Source organism: Macaca thibetana, chromosome 10 (genome assembly GCF_024542745.1).
Source record: "Macaca thibetana thibetana isolate TM-01 chromosome 10, ASM2454274v1, whole genome shotgun sequence".
NCBI lineage: Eukaryota > Metazoa > Chordata > Mammalia > Primates > Cercopithecidae > Macaca > Macaca thibetana.
This window is the reverse complement of record NC_065587.1, coordinates 65,109,440-65,134,624: the sequence shown is the minus strand read 5'-3', so window position 1 is coordinate 65,134,624 and position 25,185 is coordinate 65,109,440. Positions and strand designations below refer to the sequence as shown.

The 25,185-nt window shown below is 44.3% G+C and overlaps 3 protein-coding genes and 1 pseudogene across 8 annotated transcripts in view; 1 reads left to right on the top strand and 3 right to left on the bottom strand.

Annotated features, from left to right (window-relative positions):
- The window catches only part of NCOA6 (nuclear receptor coactivator 6), a 117,524-nt gene extending 114,279 nt beyond the window's left edge, over nucleotides 1-3,245 (bottom strand). For all 5 annotated transcript variants that reach the window (XM_050806976.1, XM_050806978.1, XM_050806983.1 and 2 more), the window contains exon 1: nucleotides 3,057-3,245. The gene's annotated coding sequence lies outside the window, so the exon portion shown is untranslated. The remainder of the gene's footprint in view (nucleotides 1-3,056) is intronic.
- Nucleotides 3,246-11,206: 7,961 nt separating this feature from the next.
- On the bottom strand, nucleotides 11,207-12,104 carry LOC126964298 (high mobility group protein B3-like; annotated as a pseudogene).
- A 529-nt stretch (nucleotides 12,105-12,633) lies between these two features.
- Nucleotides 12,634-25,185, top strand: part of ACSS2 (acyl-CoA synthetase short chain family member 2) — a 92,791-nt gene continuing 80,239 nt past the window's right edge. The window contains exon 1 of the mRNA XM_050807067.1: nucleotides 12,634-12,644. The gene's annotated coding sequence lies outside the window, so the exon portion shown is untranslated. The remainder of the gene's footprint in view (nucleotides 12,645-25,185) is intronic.
- GGT7 (gamma-glutamyltransferase 7) overlaps nucleotides 22,813-25,185 on the bottom strand; it is a 28,458-nt gene continuing 26,085 nt past the window's right edge. For both annotated transcript variants that reach the window (XM_050807086.1, XM_050807087.1), the window contains exon 15: nucleotides 22,813-23,591. In XM_050807086.1, coding sequence (XP_050663043.1) covers nucleotides 23,428-23,591 — 164 coding nt within the window. In that variant the 3' untranslated portion in view covers nucleotides 22,813-23,427. The remainder of the gene's footprint in view (nucleotides 23,592-25,185) is intronic.

The following is a 25,185-nucleotide window of genomic DNA, read 5'->3' as shown; positions in this document are numbered from 1 at the left end:
CGTGTCTTTACCTGAAAGGCCCTTCTCTCTATATCACTGGCAAACTCCTGTATCTTTCAGGACATATCTCAAATGTCACCCCTTCAAAACACCTTCCCTGATTCTTTGAGCAGAGACACACCCATCTCTGTGTCCTTACAATGTTTAATAACTCTTCTTTGGTGTCGACCATCCTGAACTATGATTGCTCATATGTCTACTTCACTCATAGGGCTGCATACCCAAAGTGAAGTGACTCTGCCTTAAAGACCTCTGAATCTACAGAGCCCAGCATAATGCTTGATATGCAGTAAATGCCTTGAGGCACAGTAAATGTTTGCTGAATAGAAGACATGCCTGGTAGTAGGAGGAGGGTTTCTTAACCTGGGGTTCACAGACAGGAGTCTATAGATAGGACGTCAGTGGGGTTTGTGAACTCGAATAGGAAAAAAAAATCTTTTATTAATCTCTAACTGAAAATTATTATTCTATTCAAATTTAAGTGTAGGTAACATATCATTCTAGTATTAGCAGTATCTATGACTCTGTAACAACAGAAATCTCAAATATCTTTATATCATACTACAGTTGTTGCGTATAATCTTGAAGTAGGCTTTATGCGCATCACGTCTTTGAAATTGTAATTATCAGATCCATCACTAAATCTGATTTCTTAATGTGCTGATAAACAAGTATATGAATATTAGATTTGTATATGTTGGAAACTATATTTCCATATAATTGGTGTTCCTTGTAATTCAATGTACTTTATTTTATACAACTAAAAAATATTATTCTGAAAGGGGTCCATGGCACAGATAAGGTCAGGTCTTCCTTCATTAGAAAAACCCAGGTGGCTCACGCCTGTAATCCCAGCATTTTGGGAGGCCGAGGTGGGCAGATCACTTGAGCTCAGGAGCTCAAGACCAGCCTGGGCAACATGTTGAAATCCCATCTCCACAAATTAAAAAAAAAAAAGAAAAGAAAAACCCAGAACAAATGAATTGTGTTGCAGTATATACATATGGTATTGACAATCTTATTTTATATTTGCCCTCATAACCTTTCTGTTCATTAATTCTCTTTGATTATATGGGGCCCTGGACCTATTTTCCATGACTAGTTTGCATATTTCCTTCAGAACTCTCCCATAGCCCATGCGAACTTTGAATTCTTCTCTAACATGATCCAACTTCAATTAACAAAATAGACACTCTGGGTCTTTACAATTTTTCACTTTTCTTTTTTAGGATTTTGTGTCCCTTTGTGGTAAACACCTAGAAGAGAAGAAGCATTTCTTTTTTCTTTTTTTTTTTTTTTTTAGACAGTGTCTTACTCTGTAATCCAGGCTGGAATATCATGGAACGATCACAGCACGGCTCATTGCAGCCTTGGCCTCCCAGGCTCAAGCGATCCTTCCACCTCAGCCTCCTGAGTGGCTGGGACTAAAAGTACAAGCCACATCAGGTGGCTAATTTTTTTTATTTTTTTGTAGAGATGGGGTCTCCCAGCTCCTGGGCTCAAGCAATCCTCCCGCCTTGGCCTCCCAAAGTGCTGGAATTACAGGCATGAGCCACTATGGCTGGCCGGAGCATCTCTTAAAACTCTACAAAGTTAGAAGGTCTCAAAGACAACTTCTTTGCACAATTAGAGATGAGCCAGGAAATACCAAAAAACTGGCTGCCTACCCTCTTTTGTATTCCCTTCAGCCTTTGTATTGCCAAAGTCATTAAAGGAACAAAACAAATTTAATAGTTATCTGGTATATACTGTTACGCTTCACTTCTTATTGTTTTTGTTTGTTTGCTTTTAGTTTCATCACAAGAATGTTACGGTTCATTTCTTAACACCTTTCTCCCAGCTAGCAAACTCCTTTAAGGCAATGTGTTTAGTGAGCAGGCAGCTGACCATTTCCAGTAGACCCTCTGCTACTAACTTGTAAGATCTTGAAAAGTCAACTTTACCTTTCTGTTTCAGCTAAAATCACTACCTGATTTGAAATCTTTACTTGATCTCTCAGGCCTTTGTAGTTTTTACACATTCACTCTTCTTCACCATTTTACTGGCTTCAATAACGCCTTTCGGATGACCTCTCCAGGTGACCCTGCTCTTAAGCTGTGGGCTGTCCCCTTCCAGGGAAGACACCTTGGGTCACCGCCCCCAAACAGCCGGGTCCCTCCTTTTAAAGACACACACAATTCCCTAAGTTGATAAAGGTTCTTTCCTTTCTTGCCAACCAGTTCCACTCTCTGTGCCTCTTTTGCCGGTCAGCTCCTGCACCCAAACCTCAGTCCCCTTTTGTCCCCCTTTTCTCTCATCAAACACCTCCTTTTTCCTGTTGCTTCCCCCAATAGGGGGTGGAGGATGCTTGGAACGTAAGTCTTCAGAGCCTTGGGAGTTATATAGCTTTGCAAATCAGCCCCAGTACCCCAAGGACTGCCCCAATCTGATACCAGCGTCTGTACCCAAAGGGCCCTCATTCCTCATCCATCACCTCCTTCCCTCCCCGCAAAGAACTGCTCCAGCCCTGACAGCCTAAGCTTGGCCCCCATGCCTCCACCCCAATCACCAGGTTCTACCTGCACTAGGGCTCTAAGCCCGCCTAAGGCCTAACCCAGTTCCACGTCCTGCCATCCTCTCAGCCCATGGACCCCAATCCTGGTTCCTTTCGGATCCAGTGTTCCTTCTCCACGACCCTGACCACGACCCCACTACTGGCTCCCGCCTGTTCCCCGGGCCTGGAGCGCCACCCCGTGCAGACCCCGGCCAGCCCTGCACTCCCTCAGTGCGCCGGCCCCAGCGCCCAGCACCCTCCCCACCCCGCCGGGCCGCCGCTCCCTCCAGCGCCCCCGCCCGCAGGCCTGGGGCCCGCTCCCCAACATGGCGACGGGGACACAAGCGCGGCGGGCGGGGCGGCTCCGGGCCGGGCCCGCACTCAGACCGTGCCACTCGGTCGCCCGGCGCCATTTTCCCGCGCCGGGCCCGGGCGGCGCCTCCTCCCCGCGAAGCCAGCCCGACAAGGACCGCGGACACCCGGCGGGCCCACCCCTTACGGGCCCGCGCCGCCGTCGTCTCACCTGAGCGCGGCCCCAGCCCTCCCGGGCGGGCCTTGGAGCGCCAGCCCCGGCCGTGCGTGCCCGCCGCCCTCCGTGCGTCCGTCCGTCAGTCCTCGCGTGCGCCCGTCTGTCCGGCCACCCGCGCCCGGCCGCCCGCAGCCCGACCCGGCAGGGCCTCACGGAGCCGGCGGGGAGGGGGATGGGCCGGACCGGGCCGGGGAGGGAGGGGGAGGGAGGGAAAGAGGGAGGGAGCGCCAGAGGGGGCGGGGCGGACTCGAGGGGCGGGGCATTGCCCACGTGACCAGACGTCCCCGGGAGCGCGAGGTGGAGTGCGCGCCAGCTCGCTTGGGTGCTGTGAGCTTAGTGCTGGGATCTCGTGGGTTTCTGTCGGCTTCCCAGTGCTATTCTCTCGCCAGTGAGTCCCGCTGGGGAAACACACACCGAACAGCCTTTTGCGAGCGCACTGAGTATCCTTGGAAATGGCAACTCCAAACCTCAGTTTACCCATCTGAAATATGGGGAAAATCATAGTTCTTGTGAGGAGGAAATGGAGGTAGGCATGGAAGGCACTTGTCACCGTGCCTGACACATAGTGTCTAATAATAAGCTTAATGGGATATAGATAAAAGCTTTCACTATTATTTGCCTCTAAATCCCTCTCTTCTTTTTCCCATCATTACCTCCCTAGCAAGCTAAAATGCTCAGGAAATAGAATTATTGATCGAACGAGTGTGGCCCCTCCCCACTTCCCAAATGTAGAAAGGCCTCCTCAGCACTGGCCTTGACGTCTGTCATACAGGCCTGGATTCCTATCTGGCTTTCACTCTTTTTTTTAAATTTTTTGGGCCGGGCGCGGTGGCTCAAGCCTGTAATCCCAGCACTTTGGGAGGCCGAGACGGGCGGATCACGAGGTCAGGAGATCGGGACCATCCTGGCTAACACGGTGAAACCCCGTCTCGACTAAAAAATACAAAAAAACTAGCCAGGCGTGGTGGCGGGCGCCTGTAGTCCCAGCTACTCGGGAGGCTGTGGCAGGAGAATGGCGTAAACCCGGGAGGCGGAGCTTGCAGTGAGCTGAGATCCAGCCACTGCACTCCAGCCTGGGCGACAGAGCGAGACCGCGTCTCAAAAAAAAAAAAATTTTTTGTTTTTGTTTTCTTTTTTCCCACACTACACTGATGTATTTTTTAAATTTTTGTAAGTACGTAGTAGGTGAATATATTTATGGGGTACATGAGATTTTGATACAGGCATACATCATGTAATAATCACATCATGGTAAATGGGGTATCTAGCACCTCAAGCATTTATCCTTTGTGTTACAAACAACCCAATTACACTCTAGTTATTTTAAAATGTACAGCTAAATTGTGTGTGTGTGGTTTTTGTGTTTTTTTTTTTTGAGACAGAGTCTCACTATGTCGCCCAGGCTGAAGTGCAGTGGCGCGATCTCGGCTCACTGTAACCTCCGCCTCCCTGTTTCAAGGGATTCTCCTGCCTCAGGCTCCTGAGTAGCTGGAACTACAGGCGCCTGCCGCCACACCCAACTAATTTTTGTATATTTTTTAAGTAGAGATGGGGTTTCGCCATATTGGCCAGGCTGGTCTCGAACTCCTGACCTCATGATCTGCCTGCCTCAGCCCCTCAAAGTGCTGGGATTATAGGCGTAAGCCACCGCGCCCGGCCAATTGTTTTGTACTATAGTCACCTTCTTGTGCTAGCAAATACTAGGTCTTATACATTCTTTGTAACTATTCTTTTGTCATTCCCGCTTCTCACCCACCTCCCCACTAACCTTACCAGCCTCTGGTAACCCTCCTTTTATTCTCTATCTCCATGAGTTCAATTGTTTTAATTTTTCGCTCCTGGCTGGGTGCGGTGGCTCACACCTGTATCCTAGCACTTTGGGATGCCAAGACGGGTGGATCACCTGAGGTCAGGAGTTCAAGACCAGCCTGGCCAACATGGTGAAACCCTGTCTCTACTAAAATACAAAAACTAGCTGGGCATGATGGCGAGTGCCTGTAATCCCAGCTACTCAGGAGGCTGAGACGGGAGAATCTCTTGAACTTGGGAGATGGTGGTTGCGGTGAGCTGAGATCGCGCCACTGTACTCTAACCTGGGCAGCTGAGTGAGACTCCGTCCCAAAAAATAAAAATAAAAAATTTGTTGCTTCCACAAATAAGTGAGAATATGTGAAGTTTGTGTTTCTGTACCTGGCTTCTTTCACGTAACATAATGACCTCCAGTTCCATCCATATTGTTGCAAATGACAGGATCTCACTTTTTAAATGGCAGAATAGTATTCCATTGTGTATATGCACATTTTATTTATTCATTCATCTGTTGATGGACACTTAGGCTGCTTCCAAATCTTGGCTATTGTGAATAAGGCTGCAGTAAACATGCGAGTGCGGATCTTTTCCATACACTGATTTCCTTTTTTCTGGTGTATACCTAAGAGTGGGATTGCTGGATGGTATGGTAGCTGTCTTTGGCTTTTGCTCTTGATAGCTGTCCTTGCCTCTCTGAACTTGAGCTTCTTTATCTGTAAAATGGGAGTTAGGGGTCTGTTCTGAGCATCACAGGAGATGGAGGATGAGCAGGTAGATGTAAACTAATTAAACAGATCAGTCCTACTGATCCCATAGAAGAAAGGGAGTCAGGAACCCTTTCATTCCATCTATATTTACTGAGTACACACGGTGTGCTTGAACTGGGATACCCACCATCTTTTCGCATTACCCTGACCGCCCTCTAATCTATTCTCCACCCTGCTGTCAGAGTAATGTTTCTAATGATCAGAAATCTGATCATGTCACTACCCTACTTAAAAGTATCTGATGATGGCCAGGTACAGTGGCTCGTGCCTATAATCCCAACACTTTGGGAGGCTGAGGCAGGTGGATCGCTTGAGCCCGGAGTTTGAGACTACCCTGAGCAACATGGCAAACCCTGTCTCAACAAAAAATACAAAAATGGCTGGGCTCAGTGGCTCACACCTGTAATCCCAGCACTTTGGGAGGTCAAGGTGGGCGGATCACCTCAGCTCGGAAGTTCGAGACTAGCCTGGCAACATGGCGAAACCCCATCTCTACTAAAAATACAAAAATTAGCTGGGCATGATGGTGCACACCTGTAGTCCCAGCTACTCGGGAGGCTGAGGCATGAGGCAAGAATCACATGGGCTGGGAGGTAGAGGCTTCAGTGAGCCGAGATAACACCAGTGCACTCCTGCCTGGGTGGCAAAGGGAGACCGTGTCTCAAGAAAACAAGACAAAAACATAGCAGGCATGGTGCTGCACGCCTGTGACCCAAGTCACACGGGAGGTTGAGGTGGGAGGATTGCTTGAGCCTGGGAGGTTGAGGCTACAGTAAGCTGAGATCATACCACTGCACTCCAGCCTGGGCAATAGAGTGAGACTCTGTCTCAAAAGAAAAAAAAAAAAAAAAATCTGATGGCTCTACATTGCTCTTAAGATAAAAGTCAAATAAATGTTGGCCTCCTCACATCTCTAGATTTATCTCAGGGCCCTCTTCCCCTTTCTCTGGGTTGCAACTACAGTGATATTTCTTACACATTGTTCTCCCTCCCTTCTGAGAACCCTTGTACATGCTGATCCCCCGCCTGCAATGCTCTCCCCACTTAGATAACTCTCAGCCTTCAGATCCCAATTCAAACAGGGCTACTCCAAGGATACTTTACCTGACCCATTCCCAGACAGGTTTTCTTAGCACGATGTGCTTGTCCTCAATAGAATGTACTAAGTCATTATTACCTGTCTTTGCCACTAGACTATGGACACAATAAGGAAGAAAACCTTATCCATCTTGTTTAACACTGTTTCCTCAGCACATAGCACAGCGCCTGGCACAGAGTAGGTGCTCAATAAGTATTTGCTGCATTTGTGAATCCTAAGCACAATGCTAGGTACTGGGCCCAAGAGGGCAGAGAAGAGCAAAGAGAACCACAGGCAACCGCAACAGGGGGGCACCTTAGACCTTTGAGCCTATGAAATTAACACCAAAGAAATTTAAAATATCCTGGGAAAAAAAACTTTTCTGAAGCTTTTTATTTTAACTTTTAAAAACTGAAATTTATACACAATAAAATGAAAAAATATTACGTGTATATCTAATAATTTTTTTGCCTACATTCCTGTGTTACCAACATCTAGATCAAGTTATAGATCTATCAACCCAGAAAGTTCTCATTTGTTCTCTTTTATATGTTCCCTTCCAATAAATACCTGCTCCCCCAAATGTAACCATTATTCCGACTTCTAGCACCGTAGATTAACTTTGACAGTTCTTGATCTCCATAGAAACAGAACCAAACAGTTTGTACTTTTGTGTTAGCCTGGAAATCTGACATAGCCAAAGAATGATTTTTTGGATAAAGATACAATGAATGAATGACTTGATTAATTTACCTGAAAGATTGAATGAAAAGCTCTGGCTACTTCCTCCTGTAGATACAGAGGTCTTGACAACAGCCAGCCCAGAGGCTGAGAAGACCTCATTGACATACTTCCAAACCCACAAAGACTTCTAGAGGTAAGAAAGCTCTGGAAGATTCCAGAAACTCTGCAATAAGACTGGGTGCTACGGCTCACGCCTGTAATTCCAGCACTTTGGGAGGCCAAGGCAGGAGGATTGCTTGAGTCCAGGAGTTCAAGACCAGCCTAGGCAACACAGTAAGACTTCATCTCTACAAAAAATTAAAAATTTAGCTGGCCATGGTCATGTGTGCCCGTAATCCCAACTATTCATGAGATTGAGGTGAGGTGGAAGGATCACTTGAGCCTGGGAATTGGAGGCTACAGTGAGCCAAGATCATATCACTGCTCTCCAGCCTGGGTGACAGAGTAAGACCCTGTCTCAAAAAAAAAAGGCAAAGGACTTGAATAGACATTTCTTCAAAGAAGATATACAAATGACTAATAAGCACGCAAAAAGATGTTCAATCTCTGTAGTCATTAAAGAAATGCAAATCAAAACCATAATGAGATACCACTTCATACCCATTTTATTTATTTATTTATTTATTTATTTATTTATTTATTTATTTATTTATTGAGACAGAATCTCTGTTGCCCAGCCTGGAGTGCAGTGGTGTGATCTCAGCTCACTGCAACCTCCGCCTCCCAGGTTCAAGCAATTCTTGTGCCTCAGCCCCTGAAGTAGCTGGAATTACAGGCGTGCACCACCATGGCCAGCTAATTTTTGTATTTTTCGTAGAGACAGAGTTTCGCCATGTTGCCCAGGCTGATCTCAAACTCTCCTGAGCTCAGGCAATCTGCCTGCCTCGGCCTCCCAATGTGTTAGGATTACAGGCATGAGCCACGGCGCCCAGCCGCTGTTATTTTTTTAAAAGGCAAAAAATAACAAGTTTTGGCAAGGATGTGGAGAAATTAGGACTTTTATGCATTGCTGGTGGGAATGTATTTTGTTTTTGTTTTTTGTTTTTCTTTGAGACAGAGTCTTGCTCTGTCATCCAGGCTGGAGTGCAGTGGTGCAATCTCAGCTCACTGCAACCTCTGCCTCCCAGGTTCAAGCAATTCTCATACCCCAGCCTCTAGAGTAGCTGGGATTACAGGCATGCGCCATCATGCCCAGCTAATCTTTGCATTTTTTGTAGAGACTAGGTTTCACGCTGTTGCCCAGGCTAGTCTCCAACTCCTAGGCTCAAGTGTTCCACCTGCCTTGGCCTCCCAAAATGCTGAGATTACAGGCGTGAGCCACCACACCCAGATAGGAATGTAAATTGATGCAGCCATGGTGGAAAACAGTTTGGCATTTCCTCAAAAAGTTAAACATAGGCGCCCCCATAATCCCAGCTACTTGGGAGGCTAGGGCGGGAGGATCACTTAAACCCAGGAGTTTGAGTCAAACCTGGGCAACATAGCAAGACCCAGTCTCAAGGAAAAAATAAGGATTACCCTATGAGCCAGTAATTCCACTTCTGGATACTTATCCAAAATAAGTGAAATCACATTAGTACCACTGTACTCCAGCCTGGGTGACAGATGAGATCCTGTCTCAAAGTTTAAAAATAAATAAACAAGCCAGGTGTGGCAGCACATACCTGTGGTCCCAGCTACCCAGGAGGCTGAGGCGGGAGGATCAGTTGAGCCCTGGAGGTTGAGGCTGCAGTGAGCCATGTTTCCATTCCTGCATTCCAGCCTGGGTGATGGAGCAAACCTCTGTTTCAAAATAAAATTTAAAAAATAAAAAAGAAGTGAAAGCAGAGTTTCAAAGAGATATTTGTGCACCCCTGTTCAAAGCAGCATTGTTCACAATAACCAACATGTAGAAGCAACCCACATATCTATGGACAGTTAAATAGATAAGCAAAATGTGGTCTATACATACAATGGAACATCGCTCAACCTTCATAAAGGAAGGAAATTCTGACACAACGTACAACATGGATGAACCTTGAAGACATTATGCTAAGTGAAATAAGTCAGTCACAAAAGGACAAATATTGTATGATTCCTCCTATATGAGGTTCCTAAAGTAGCCAAATTCGTAAAGACAGAAAGTGGAGTGGTTGCCAAGGGCTAGAGGGAGAGGGAATGGGAAGTTTGTGTTCAATGGGCGTGAAGTTTCAGTAGGGGAAAACAAAAAAGTTCTGGAGGTAGATGGTGGTGATGGTTGCATGTGAATATACTTAATGCCACCAAATTATAGGCTTAAAAATGGTTAAAATGGCAAATTTTATGTTATATATATTTTACCATACACACATACACAAAAGATTCCAGAGCCACTATCCTAATTTTTTCACCTTGATGTCCATGTCCTTAAGCCAAGGGTCATGGGTATTCCTGGGATCTGCAAGAATGCAAGATGCTGAGAAGACAGGGGCCCATTGGGCACCTGCGGATCCTGTAGGTAAAAATAGTAGGAGCCTAGGCAACACAAATACTTGTTGCCTGCAGGCAGGCAGCAAAGGAACAAAAACAGGCCATGAACTAGCAGATAGTATAGCATAATGATTACAATATTGGGCTCTGAAGCTGAAACACTCAAGTTCAGATTCTAGCTCTGCCATTTATTAGCTGTGTGATCTTGGGCAAATCCAACTTCTACGTTATACAGATAAAGAAGCTGCAACCGGGAGGAGATAAATGACTTGTCTAACAGGGTCCAAAGTATTTTCTCCTTTATATTGTTTAAAAATCTTTACATGGCTTTGTTTCGTTTTGTGTCCCCAGTAGACTGTAAGCTCCCCAAGGAAGCTATGTTTGTAATAGCATCACTTGAAATGTAACTTCTTTGTGCTTCAGTTGCCTCACCTATGGGATGCAGAGAATAAGGGCTCCTACCCCATAAGGTTGTCAAGCATATTAATGAATTTATACCTAGAAATGTTTAGGAGAAACCTTAGTGCATATGATAGTCTCAACAAGCAATAGATTGAGAGAGGCTTCTGAAGAGATGATCAGGCTATTTCATAAAATGTTTTGAGCAAGAAAAACAGTCCTAAAACATCCAGGATTGTTCTAGATTTGGACTAGAGTGAAGAAAATCAATTGTTCTTTGATAATTTGATTTGTATTTATTGGACTTCTACTTTCATGTATGTCTAAATAGGCTTAAGCTTTGCAGTGATAAGACTGACAGTGAAGGCCGGGCGCGGTGGCTCAAGCCTGTAATCCCAGCACTTTGGGAGGCCGAGACGGGCGGATCACGAGGTCAGGAGATCGAGACCATCCTGGCTAACACAGTGAAACCCCGTCTCTACTAAAAATACAAAAAACTTAGCCGGGCGAGGTGGCGGCGCCTGTAGTCCCAGCTACTCGGGAGGCTGAGGCAGGAGAATGGCGGGAACCCGGGAGGCGGAGCTTGCAGTGAGCTGAGATCCGGCCACTGCACTCCAGCCTGGGTGACAGAGCGAGACTCCGTCTCAAAAAAAAAAAAAAAAAAAAAAAAAAAAAAAAAAAAAAAAAAAAAAAGACTGACAGTGAATACTTCAATGATGTGTTTAAGAAAAACAGTAACAAAACAGGGGAAAAAAAGAAAGAACAAAACCACCTAGAAAGTGTCTACATTTTACTGTCTGCAGGGTTCGTCACAACAGTGCCAAATCACAGACTTAACACATTTAGTTGGATGAATTTTGCCCTGAAGAAGGATATCACTTTTTTTTTTGACAGTTTATTTATTCATCTACCTTCTCCTCTTCCTCCTCCTCTTCTTCATCTTCCTCTTCCATCTTTTCCCAGGCAACTTTAGCAGGACCTTTTGCTCCATCCAACTTTCCTTTCGACTTATAGTCAGCAACATCCTTCTCATACTTCATCAGTTTTGCCACCTTAGTGACATAAGGCTGCTTTTCACTGTCATTTAAGTTCTTCCACATCTCACACAGCTTTTTTGCCACATCTCCAATAGAGATGCCGGGGTTTGTGGATTTCATCTTGGGGTGGAATTCTGAACAGAACAGGAAGAATCCAGACAGTGGCCTTTTGGGGGCATTAGGATCATTATTCTTGCCTCCCTTAGCTGGTCCATAATCCTTCCTTTCTGTATCATTGTGCACTTTATCTGCCTTTGCCATTTAATCGAATTTAGACTTCTCTCTCTTCTTTTTTTTTTTTTCTGAGATGGAGTTTTGCTCTTGTTGCCCAGGCTGAAGTGCAATGGCACGATCTCAGCTCACTGCAACCTCTGCCTCTTGGGTTCAAGCCATTCTCCTGCCTCAGCCTCCCCAGCAGCTGGGATTACAGGCACCCACCAACATGTCCAGCTAATTTTTTGTATTTTTGGTAGAGACGGGGTTTCACCATGTTGGCCAGGCTGGTCTCAAACTCCTTACCTCAGGTGATCCACCCGCCTCACCCTCCCAAAGTGCTGAGATTACAGGCATAAGCTGCTGTGCCCGGCCTAGACTTCTCTTTCCCAGACATTGTCTTCCACCTCTTAGAGCACTTTTTGGAAAATTCTGCAAAATTGACAGGGACCTCTGGGTTTTTCTTATGTTCTTCTCTGCACATCTGTACAAAGAAGGCAAAAGCAGACATCTTGCCTCTTGGTTTCCTGGGGTTACCATTAGCCATCCTGACTGTATTGTTCACTAGTCTTGAAGGATATCACTTTTAAGTGGATACCATTCACATGATATTGTAATTTGTAAATTTATTATGATAATTTACCAGTAGATGGCAGTAAAATGCCTTGTTATTACAGAATCCGTTCATTGTAACAATTTTCAGACATACGGAAATAAAATGCCTTGAGAAGGGGGTCACTTCTGCTTTGCATAAAGACATACTACGGCGAGGCACAGTGGCTCATGCCTGTGAACCCAGCACTTTGGGAGGTGGAGGTAGGTGAATTGCATGAGTCCAGGAATTAAGAGACCAGCCAGGGCAACATGGTGAAACCTCATCTCTACAAAAAAATACAAAAATTAGCCAATCGTGGTGGTGCATCATGCCTGTAGCCCCAGCTCCATGTGAGGCTGAGATGGGAGGATCACCTGAGCCCGGGAAGCAGAGGTTGCAGTGAGCCAATATCGCACCACTGCACTCCAGCCTGGATGACAGAGTGAGACTCCATCTCAAAAAAAAGAAAAAAGAAAAAAAAAAGTAGGGGGCTTACTATGGGCAAGCCATGGCTTGCTCTTCAGGAAAAAAAATATTGAAAAAATAGAAGAAATAGAGTAATCATTACACAATTTTAAAAAATGGAAGAGTATCAAGTGACCACATACACACACACAAAGGTGGGGGTGGGGGAGAAAAAAATCTGTTTTCAAAAATATTCTGAAATTGTAAAGCTTTTTATTAGAGTATAATATAAAGACATAAAAGTACAGAAATCATAAGTATAAAGCCTGATGAATTTCTACAAAGCCAACACACATGTCTAACACTGAAATCAAGAAATAGAACATTCAGCCCCAAAGAAGCCCCTTCTAGTCATTACCCACAGCCTCCAAGGGTAAACAGTATTTTGACTTCTAACTCCATAGATTAGTCTCACCAGGAGTTAAACTTATAGATTCATCTACATTGTTGCATGTAGTTGTAGCATGTTCATTTTCATTGCTGGGTAGCATCTCATTATTTATTTTTTATTTTTTTGAGACAGAGTCTTGCTCTGTCACCCAGGCTGGAGTGCAGTGTTGCAATCACAGGTCACTGCAGCCTTAACCTCTCACGCTCAAGTAATCTTTCTGCCTCAGCCTCCCTAGTAGCTAGGACCACAGGTGCATGCCACCACACCACGCTAATTTTTGTATTTTTTGTAGAGACGGGGTTTCACCATGTTGCCCAGCTTGGTCTCAAACTCCTGGGCTCAAGTGATCCTCCCACCTCTGCCACCCAGAGTGCTGGGATTACAGATGTGAGCCACCACACCTGGCCAGCATTTTATTGTTTGAATACACCATAATTTATCCATTCTACTGTTAATGGGCATGCGGGTTTCCACTTAGGAGCTATTTTATTTTATCTTATTTTATTTTATTTTTTAGAGATGGAGTCTTGCTCTGTCGCCCAGGCTGGAGTGCAATAGTGCGATCTTGGCTTACTGCAACTTTTGCCTCCTGGGTTCAGGCAATTCTCTGACCTCAGCCTCCCGTGTAGCTAGGACTACAGGTGTATGCCACCACGCCCAGTTAATTTCTTTTGTATTTTTTAGTAGAGACAAGGTTTCACTGTGTTGCCCAGGCTGGTCCTGAACTCCTGAGCTCAGGCAATCCGCGTGCCTTGGCCTCCCAAAGTGGTAGGATTACAGGGATCAGCCACCACACCTAGCCGGAGCTTTTTTGTTTTGTTTTTCTTTTTTTTTTTTTTTTTTTTTTTAGATGGGAGTTTTGCTCTTGTTGCCCAGGCTGGAGTGCAATGGCGTGATCTCGGCTCATTGCAACCTCCACCTCCTGGGTTCAAACAATTCTCCTACCTTAGCCTCCCGAGTAGGTGGGATCACAGGCACCTGCCACCGCGCCTGGCTAATTTTTTGTATTTTTAGTAGAGATGGGATTTCTCCATGGTGGTCAGGCTGGGCTCAAACTCCCGACCCCAGGTGATCCGCCCACCTTGGCCTCCCAAAGTGCTGGGATTACAGGCTTGAGCCACCGCACCCAGGCCAGAGTTATTTTAAATTTTACTACCATGAACATTCTTGTACATGTCTTTGGATGAACATGTGTACAATTTTTTTGCTGGATAAAAACCTAGGACTAGGATTGCTGGGTCATAGAGTTTGCATTCAGCTCTTAGCTGATATTACCAAATCCTATGTCTTTTTTAAAACAGCTTTATTGACAGGCTGGGCGCGGCGACTCAGGCCTGTAATCCAAGCACCTTTGCAGACTGAGGCGGGTGGATCACCTGAGGTCAGGAGTTCAGACCAGCCTGGCCAACATGGTGAAACCCCATCTCTACTAAAAATACAAAGATTAGCTGGGCATGGTGGTGGGTGCCTGTAATCCCAGCTACTCAGGAGATTGAGGCAGGAGAATTGCTTGAACCTGGGAGGTGGAGGTTGCAGTTAGCTGAGATCCCGCCATTCCACTCCAGCCTGGGTGACAAGAGTGAAACTCTGTCTCAAAACAAAAAACAAAACAAACAAAAAACAATTTTCCCAAACAAAACAAAACAAAAAAACAACTTTATTGAAATATAATTGACATACCATACAATTTACTCATTTAAAGTGTGTAATTCAGCCGGGTGTGTGACTGAAGCCTGTGATCCCAGCACTCTGGGAGGCTGAGTCAGTCAGATCGCATATGTCCAGGAGTTCAAGACCAGCCTGGGTGACATGGTGAAACCCCATTTCTACCAAAAATACAAAAATTAGCTGAATGTGTTGGTGTATGCCTGCAGTCCCAGCTATTGTGGAGACTGAGGTGGGAGGATCGCTTGAGCCCAGGAGGCGGAGTTTGCAGTGAGCTGAGATTATGCTACTATACACCAGCCTGGGCCACAAAGCCAGACCCTGTCTCGAAAAAAAAAAAAAAAAAAGTGTAATTCTATGGTATTTAGTATAGTCACAGATATGTGCAACCGTCACCACAGTCAATTTTAGAACATTTTCATTGCCTCAGAAGAAACTCCATACTCTTTAGATATTTCCCTCTCCCCAACTCCCCCATTCCCTCAGCCCTAAGGAATCACCAGTTGACTTTCTGTCTCTATCAGTTTGCCTATTATGGATATTTCATATAAATGGAATCATATGTAACCTTTTAGCTTCTCTCACTTGGCACAATGTTTTCAAGGTTCAACCATATTGTAGCATGTATCAGTATCAGTACTTCATTCTTTTTCATAGCTGAATAATATAATATGTATTGTTGTATGAATATACCACATTTTGTTATCTTTTTGTCCATTGATGGACATTTGGGTTGTTTTTTACCTTTTGGGATTGTGAATAGTGCTGCTATGAACATTCATGTACACGTTTTTCTTTCAACACCTGTTTTCAGTGATTTGGGGTTTATGCCTGGGAATGGTGTTGCTGGGTCATTTGGTAATTTGGTTTGTCTTATTAAAGAAATGCCAAACTGTTTTCCATAGCTGCTGTACCATTTTACATTTCTACCAATAATGTATGAAGACTCTAGTTTTTCACATCCTGAGCAACACTTGTTATTTCCTTTTTCAAAAATTATTGTTGTAGGGGCACAGTGGCTCACACCCGTAATCCCAGCACGTTGGGTGGCTGAGGCAGGAGGACTGCTTGAGGCCAGGAGTTTGAGACCAGCCTGAGCCACACAGTAAGACTTCATCTCTATTTAAATAAAAGATTAAAAAAATTTTAATAAATAAAAAATAAAAATAATATTTATCGCCAGTCTAATTGTTGTGAAGTGGTATCTCATGGTGATTTTGACCTGTTTTAATCTACATTTCCTTAGTGATTATGATATTCAGTATCTTATCATAGACTTATCTTTGAAGAAATGTCTTTTGAAACCCAGGCACAGTGGCTCACACCTGTAATCCCAGCATTTTGGGAGGCCAAGACGGGAGGATTGCTTGAGTCCAGGAGTTTGAGACCAGGCTGGGCAACATGGCAAAACCCCATCTCTACAAAAAATGCAAAAATTAGCTGGGCGTGGTGACATGTACCTGTAGTCCCAGCTACAAAGGGCACTGAGGTGGGAGAATCTCTTGAGCCCGAGAGGTGCAGGTAGCCATGAGCCAAGATGGTGCCAGTGCACTCTATCCTGGGTGACAGAGTGACACTCTGTCTCAGAAAAAAAAAAAAAGTGTCTTTTTTGTTTTGTTTTGTTTTGAGGCAGGGCTTCACTCCTATCACTCAGGCTGGAGTACAATAGCACGATCTCAATTCACTGCAGCCTTGATCTCCTGGGTTCAAGGGATCTTCCTGCCTCAGCCTCCCGAGTAGCTGGGACTACAGGCACGTGCCACTGCACCCAGCTAATTTTTTATATTTTTGGTATATACGGGGTTTCACTATTTTGCCTAGGCTGGTCTTGAAATCCTGGTCTTAAGCGATCTGCCCACCTTGGCCTCCCAAAGTATTGGGATCACAGGCATGAGCCACTGTGCCCTGCCAAGAAATGTCTATTGAAGTCCTTTGCCCATATTTTAATTGAGTTATTTGTCTTTATGTTGTTGAACTCTAAGTGTTTTTAATATATTCTGGGTACTATATAAAGTACTCAGATCAGATATAAGATGGCAAATATTTTTCGCATTTTTGGACTGTCTTTTCACTCAATATTGTCCTTTTATGTACAAAACTTTTTAATTTCGATGAAGTCCAATTATCTATGTTTGCTTTTGTCACTGTGCTTTCGGTGCCATATCTAAGAAACCATTGCCAAATCCAAGGTATGAGGATTTACCCCTATGTTTCCTTCTAAGAGTTTTATAGTTTTAACTCTTATATTTGGGTCTTTGATCCATTTTGAGTTTTTTGTGTGTGGTGTGAGGTAAGGTTCAAACTTCATTTCGTGTATGTGAGTATGTTAAAGAGACTATTCCTTCTTCATTGAATGATCTTGGCACGCTAGTTGAGATCAATTGGCCGTAGATATATTGATTTATTTCTGGATTATCAATTATGTTCCATTGATATGTTTATCCTTATGCCTACCACACTGTTTTGATTACTTTGTAGTAAGTTTTGAAATCCGGAAATGTGTGTTCTCCAACATTGTTCTTTTTCAAGATTGTTTTGGCTATTCTGTGTCCCTTACAATTAATTCCATATGAATTTTAGGATCATCCATATTCATTTCTGCAAAAAAGTGCTGCTGAAATTTCGATATAGATTGCGTTGAATCTGTAGATCAATTGGGAAGTATTGGCATCTTAACAAAATTGAATCTTTCGATTTATAAACACAGAATGTCTACATTTATTTAGGTTTCATTTCTTTCAACAATGTTTTGTAGTTTTAAGTTTTATATTTCTTTTATAAAATTTATTCCTAAATATTTTATTCTTTTTGATGTTTCAGTAAGTGGAATTTTCTTTCTTTTTTTTCTTTTTTTGTTTAAGGGTCTCACTCTAATGCCCAGGCTAGAGTGCAGTGACGCCATCTTGGTTCACTGCAACCTACCTCCTGGTCTCAAGCTATTCTCCCACCTCAGCCTCCTGAGGAGCTGGGACTACAGCCACACACCACCACTGTCAGTTAATTTTTGTAGAGACAAAGTTTCACCATGTTGCCCAGGCTGGTCTCCAACTCCTAGGCTCCAGCAATCCTCCAGCCTCAGCCTCCCAAAGTGTTGCAATTCCCGGTGGGAGCCACTGCGCCTGGCCAGAATTGTTTTCTTCATTTCATTTACAGGTTGTTATTTGCAAGCGTACAAAAACTTTATACTGATTTTATACTGATCTTGTATTGGTAATCTTGCTGAACTCCTTTGTTAGCTGTCATTGTTTTCATTGATTTATTAGGATTTTCTGTGTACAAGATCATGCCATCTGCAAATAAAAACAGTTTTACTTTTTACTTTCCAATCTGGAGGCCTTTTATTTCTGTATCTTGCCTAACGGCCCTGACTAAAACATCCAGTACAATATTGAATAGAAGTAGCAAGAATGGGTATGCTCTAATCTTAGTGGGAAAGCATCCAATCTTTAACTATTAACTATGATGTTAACTGAGGGTTTTTCATATTTGCCTTTTATCATGTTGAGGAAGTTCTCTTCTATTCCTAGTTTGCAGTGTTTTTTGTTTGTTTGTTATCATGAAGGGGTATTGGATTTTGTCAGATGCCTTTTCTGCATCTATTGAGATGATCATGTGGTTTTTGTTTTTTATTCTACCAAAAAGATATAATGCAATACTTGAGTTTTGAATAGTAAACCAAACTTGAATTTCTGGAATGTATCACACCGAGGCAGGGTATACTTCTTTTTATATGTTGTTGGCTAGTATTTTGTTGAGTATTTTTGCATCCATGTTCATAAAAGAATATTGGTCTGTAGTTTTCTTATTATGTGTTTGTTGGATTTTAATTTCAAGGTAAAACTAGTCTCAGAATAAACTAGAAGGCGTTTCTTCCTCTTCTATTTATGGAAAGTTTTTTTTATAGAATTGGTATTAATTTTTTAAATGTTTTGTAGAAATCATTAGTGAGGTCATCTGAGACCTGGGCTTTTCTTTGTAAGTAGTTTGCTTTTTAGTATATATTACTAATCTCTTTATTTGTTATACATCTCCTCAGATTGTCTATTTCTTCTTGAGTCAGTTTTGGTATGTGTCTTTCTAGGAAATTTTACGTTTCATCTAAGTTATCTGATTTATTAACGTACAATTGTTCATAGTATTTCTTTACAATCCTTTTTTATTTCTGTAAGATTGTAAGTACTGTCCCATCTTTAATTTCTGATTCTAGTAATTTGAGTCTTCTTTTTTTCTTGATCAATCTGGGATGGGTTTGTCAATTTTGTTGATTTTTTCAAAGATCCAGGGTTTGATTTTATTGATTTTCTCTATTGTTTTTCTATTCTCTATTTCACTAATCTCTGCTCCAATCTACCCAGTTTATCATATTTTGGTATGGCAGCCCAAATGAACTAAGACACTCTGTCATTTGAAAGACAGCCTGGGAGAGTTGGTATGACTACAGGCATGGCTCAAGCACCTAAAGATATCAGGACAAGGATCACCCAAACATCCATCAAAAGGAAACTAGTTAAACCCTTCAGGGAACTATGATGCATTATTATAAATAATAAAGTGGATCCATATATATTAACAGGGGAAAATGCCCATGCTATATTGGTAAATTTTTTAAAAAGGAAGTTGTAGACAGTGTGAAAATATAGTGCCATTTTACTTTTTAAACAGAATATATGTTAATGTACAGAAAAAGGTTGGAGGAATGTGTATTAAGTTATTGATAGTGAGATTTTTGGAAAGTTTGGATTTTGAGGGGGTGGATTACAGATACACATTATATATCTATAAAGTGTTTGATATTTGAAAAACTGTTACATCTGCAATCCAATAAAATAATTTTAAAAATTTTAAAGAAGTGGCCAGGCACAGTGGCTCATGCCTACAATCCCAGCACTTTGGAAGGCCAAGGCAGGAGAATCACTTGAGACCAGGAGTTCAAGATCAGCCTGGGCTGTTAGTGAGACCCTTGTTTCTACAAAAAATGAAAAATCAGCCAGGTGTGGTGGTGTACGCCTGTAGTCCCAGCCACTTGGGAGGCCAAGGCAGGAGGATTGTTTGACCAAGAAGGTCGAGGCTACAGTGAACAGGGATTGCATCACTGCACTCCAGGCTGGGTGGCAGAGTAAGACCCTGTCTCTAAAAAAAAAAAAAAAAAAGAAAGAAAGAAAGGAAGGAAGGAAGGAAGGAAGGAAGGAAGGGGAGAGAAGGGAAGGGAAAGAAGGGGAAAGGAAGGCAGGGAAGGAAGGAAGAAAGAGAAAGAAGGAAAGGGAAAGAGAAAAAGAGAGTGAGACAGAGGGGAAGGGAAGGGGAGGGGAAAGGGAGAGGGAGAAGGGGAGGGGAAAGGAAGAGGGAGGAGGGGAGGGGAAAGGGAGAGGGAGGAGGGGAGGGGAGGAGGGGAGAGGAGGGGAGGGGAGGGGACGGGAGGGAAGGGGAGGGGAAGGAAGGGAAGGGAAGGGAAGGGAAGGGAAGGGAAGGGAAGGGAAGGGAAGGGAAACAGTCTATGGAGTCAAACAGATTGCTTTTGAATCATGGATCTGTGAAAGGAGGGGAAGGAAAGAAGGGAGAAAAGAAAAGATAAAAGAGAAAGGTAGGGGCCGGGCGTGGTGGCTCACGCCTGTAATCCCAGCACTTTGGGAGGCCGAGACGGGTGGATCACGAGGTCAGGAGATCGAGACCATCCTGGCTAACACGGTGAAACCCCATCTCTACTAAAAAATACAAAAAACTAGCCGGGCGAGGTGGCGGGCGCCTGTAGTCCCAGCTACTCCGGAGGCTGAGGCAGGAGAATGGCGTGAACCCGGGAGGCAGAGCTTGCAGTGAGCCGAGATCCGGCCACTGCACTCCAGCCTGGGCGACAGAGCGAGACTCCGTCTCAAAAAAAAAAAAAAAAAAAAAAAAAAAAGAGAAAGGTAGGAAGGAAGGAAAGGAAAAGAAGACAGAAAGAAAGAGAGACATAGTCTATGGAGTCAAACAGATTGCTTTTGAATCATGCATCTGCCAACTACCAGCTGGGTGATCTCTGGTAAGTTACTTCATGATTCTCACGTCACAATTTTCTCATCAATAAAATGGGGAATTAATACCAGCCTCATAAGAATGATCTACCTACTTCACCAGTTTCATCTAATCCCATCATCCCCTCGGGGTGCTCTAGTGTAGGGGTCAGCACACTACCGCTCTTATGGCAGTAAGGGTCTATTTCTAGAAAATAAAGTTCTGGCTGGGTGCAGTGGCTCACACCTATAGTCCCAGCACTTTGGGAGGCCGAGGTGGGCGGATCACGAGGTCAGGAGATCGAGACCATCCTGGTTAACATGGTGAAACCCTGTCTCTACTAAAAAGACACAGGAAAAAAAAAAATTAACCAGGCTTGGTGGCAGGCGCCTGTAGTCCCAGCTATTTCGGGAGGCTGAGGCAGAAGAATGGCGCGAACCCGGGAGGCGGAGCTTGCAGATCACACCACTGCACTCCAGTCTGGGTGACAGAGTGAGACTCCGTCCGAAAAGAAAAGAAAAGAAAGAGAAGGAAGAGTTCTATTGGAACACATCCACAGCCATCAGGATGTTGTCTTACACATTGTCTATGGCTGCTTTTGCACTTCAGCAACAAAGTTGAGTAATTACTACAGGAACCATATGACCTACAAAGCCTGAAATATTTACTCTCAGGCCCTTTGTAGGAAAACTCTACCAACCCCTGCTCTAGGAAGAATATATAGGCCTTCTTTCACCTTCTAAAACATGACACATTCCTTCTCACCACAATGCCTTTGAACATACTGTTCCCTTTGCTAGAATGACATTTTCACATCCCATATCTAATCCTTTCCTGTCAATCCTATTCATCCTCATGACCTTCTCAGGGAGGTTTTTGCAGATCCTCAAACTAGATTAACTTTCTTTCTTTTTTTTTTTTTTTTTTTTGAGACGGAGTCTTGCTCTGTCGCCCAGGCTGGAGTGCAGTGGCAAGATCTCAGCTCACTGCAAGCTCCGCCTCCCGGGTTTACGCCATTCTCCTGCCTCAGCCTCCTGAGTAGCTGGGACTACAGGCGCCCGCCACCTCGCCCGGCTAGTTTTTTGTATTTGTTAGTAGAGACGAGGTTTCACCGTGTTAGCCAGGATGGTCTCGGCCTCCCAAAGTGCTGGGATTACAGGTTTGAGCCACTGCGCCTAGCCTAGATTAACTTTCTTGATATACATTCTCTTAGTATCCCTCATAGAGCTTATTGTGATGGCAGTTATCCGAATTATCTGTGCTCTTATTTCTTTAACGTTTGACTGCCGCTATAGACTGCAAACCCATTAAAAAATCTGTCTTGGCCGGGCATGGTGGCTAATGCCTGTAATCCCAGCACTCTGGGAGGCTAAGGTGGGCAGATCACCTGAGGTCGGGAGTTTGAGACCAGGCTGACCAACGTGGTGAAACCCCGTCTCTACAAATACAAAATTAACCAGGCATGGTGGTGCATGCCTGTAATCCCAGCTACTCGGGAGGCTGAAGCAGGAGAATCGCTTGAACCAGGGAGGCAGAGGTTGTGGTGAGCCGAGATCACGCCATTGCACTCCAGCCTGGGCAACAAGCGCAAAACTCTGTTGCAAAAAAAAAAAAAAAAAGCCTGTCTTGTTCAGTGCTGAATCTCTAGTGCCTAACAAAGTACCTGAAGGTACAAAGTAGATGGAGGCATGAATGATATTATCTATAAAAGGTACTTATTGTCTGATATATACTATATGACATATACTTTATAACAAATAGTTCAACTAACAGGTGTGGAATTGGTTAAGAGCACAAATTCCGGGGTTGGACATGCTGAGATGAACCCCAGTTCTTCCATTTAACAGATGAAGAACCTTAGACAAGTCCCTTAACCTCTTTTGGCCTTTTTCCCATCTGTAAAATGGCAATAATATTAGTACCTACTTTGTGAGGCTTGTAATAAAGATTAGATGCTATCTACTATAGTTATTACTGTTGTTATGAATTATTATTGGTGCATGTCTTAGCTGGACAGCAGATATTATTATGAGTCCTTCAACGCTGACTCCAGGTTACTCTGGAGTCGGTTACTGGGACAGGGTGAGTCGAGGTCTCCTCTCCCACTCCCACTCTCAACCCAGTTAAATATAAATTAAACCACAGCCATAGTTAAGCAACATTCTTTCTTTAATTCCCCTTTGCAAATGGAAGCCCCTGAGCTTGTCCCCACCCCCACCCCATACCCTGGGGACCCCCAGATGCAAGGCCCCCACCTCAACCTGGTGGGAAAAGAGGAGCAACCCCTCCCTATAATGGCCCATTAAAAAATTCCTAGTCATTTAAGAAATGAGGCTGGGAACAGGAGAAAGGAATTAGAAGACAAGGCCCAGGTCAGGCCAGTCTGAAGATGTTGGGGTTGTGAGACCCTTGAGAAGGGTTTGCAAGCACATCCCTAAGCTCAGGGCCAGCATGGCTGAAGGAGGGGAGGTGACACATAGACAGTCTGATTCCTCAAGGTCCTGCCTGCCTGGCTGTGGATGCTGACACTCATCACCATCATCATCACCATCATCATCACCATCACTACCACCACCACCACCACCACCACCAGCGGCCTCCTGATGGAGAATTTTCCAGTTACTCTGGGATTGGGTTTGCTAAGCATCCCCTCTGGCCCCTGATCTGGGGCATCCATGGGGTCCCCCTGAGACCAAACCTGGGAGAAGGAGGGACTCTGGGAACATGCAAAGTGGGGGAGCAGAGACCCCGCCCCACCCCGCTGCTCTACAGGATGGTGGCTCCAGCTGCATCTGGGCTCCGAGGGTCCTTAACAGCGATGATGAAGTTGTTGGTCCTTCGGCTGCCATGGACCCAGGATAAGACATCTACTTTCTCCACGTGGTGACCCCTGGCTTCCAGGAACTCAATCTCTTCCTCTGTGAACTCACCTGAAAAACCATCCCCGACATACACACATTCAGAATGTACAGAGCACTAGTTCAAGAGTCCTACAGTCAGACCTGATCGTCGTCCTGGCTGCTCCACCACAGAGCTGTATGACCTTGGACAAATCACTTTACCTTGCTGAGCCTCAGTTTCCTCATGTATAAATAGGGATTATATGAGAACATGAAGTTGCAGGGACTAACAGAGATAATGCACACACAGCACTGAACCTTGCATACAGTAAGTGATCAATAATATACAGTCATTCTTCATATTGAAAACAGGACAGATCAGGTGCAGTGGCCCATGTGTGTAATCCCAGCACTTTGGGAGGCTAAGGTGGGAGGATCATTTGAGCCCAGGAGTTTGAGACTAGCCTGGGCAATATAAGGATACCCCATCTCTGCAGAAAATTTAAAAATTAGCTAAGGTTGGTGATACATGCCTGTAGTCCCAGCTACTCAGAAGGCTAAGGTAGGAGGATCGCTTGACCCTGGGAGGCACAAGTTGCAGTAAAGTAAGCTGAGATTGCACCACTGCACTCCAGTATGGGCAACAGAACAAAACCCTGTTTCAAAAAAAAAAAAAAAAAGAAAAGAACGGAAGGAAGGGAGGGAGGAAGGAAAAAAAAAGAAAAAGAAAAAGGGGCTTTGTGGATCTTCATCTTCACCTGCCAAAGTCAAGCTGCCATCATTACTTGCCAGGATTCCTGCATAATCCACTAACTGGTCTCCCTGCTTCCAGCCCTCCCTTCCTTCCTTACTGGTCTCCCTGCTTTCAGCCTTCCCTCCCTTCCTTCCTTCCTTCTTTTTTTTTTTTTTTTTTTTTTTTTTTTGAGGTGGAGTGTCGCTCTTGTTGCCCAGGCTGGAGTGCAATGACACGATTTTGGCTCACGGCAACCTCTGCCTCCCGGGTTCAAGCGATTCTCCTGTCTCAGCCTCCCCAGTAGCTGGGATAACAGGCATGAGCCACTATGCCCGGCTAATTTTCTATTTTTTTTAGTAGAGACGGTGTTTTTTCTTGTTGGTCAGGCTGGTCTCGAACTCCCGAGCTCAGGTGATCTGCCCACCTCGGCCTCCCAAAGTGCTTGGATTACAGGCGTGAGCCACCATGCCCGGCCCCCTGCCTTTCTTATAGCCTGTTCAAACAGCAGCCAAGGGGATCCTTTTAAACCATTAGTCAGACCTTGTCACTTCCCCTGCTCAAAGCCCTACAACAGCTTCAACGGCTTTTAGAATAAAATCCAAAGTCCTTACCAAGGTGCCTCTAAGCCCAACATTGTTTGGGACCTTGTTACCTCTCTAAATTCCTTCCCTCATTTCCTTCTATTCCTCACCTTGCTTAACTGTATTCCAGCCACATTGGCCTCGTTGCTGTCCCTTTAGAAGGTCAAACATGTTTCTACTTCAATGCCTTTGCACTTCCTGTTCTTTCCGTCTGGAATGCTCTCCTAGAAAGTCACACTGCTGGTCCCCTTACTTCAGTCCAGTCTTTGGCACCTCTTCAAGAATTTCCTCCACCATTACCTAAAACAGCAGTCCCTACAATATTTACCTTGTTTGGTTTTCTTCCAAAGTACTTACTGTTACCTGTATT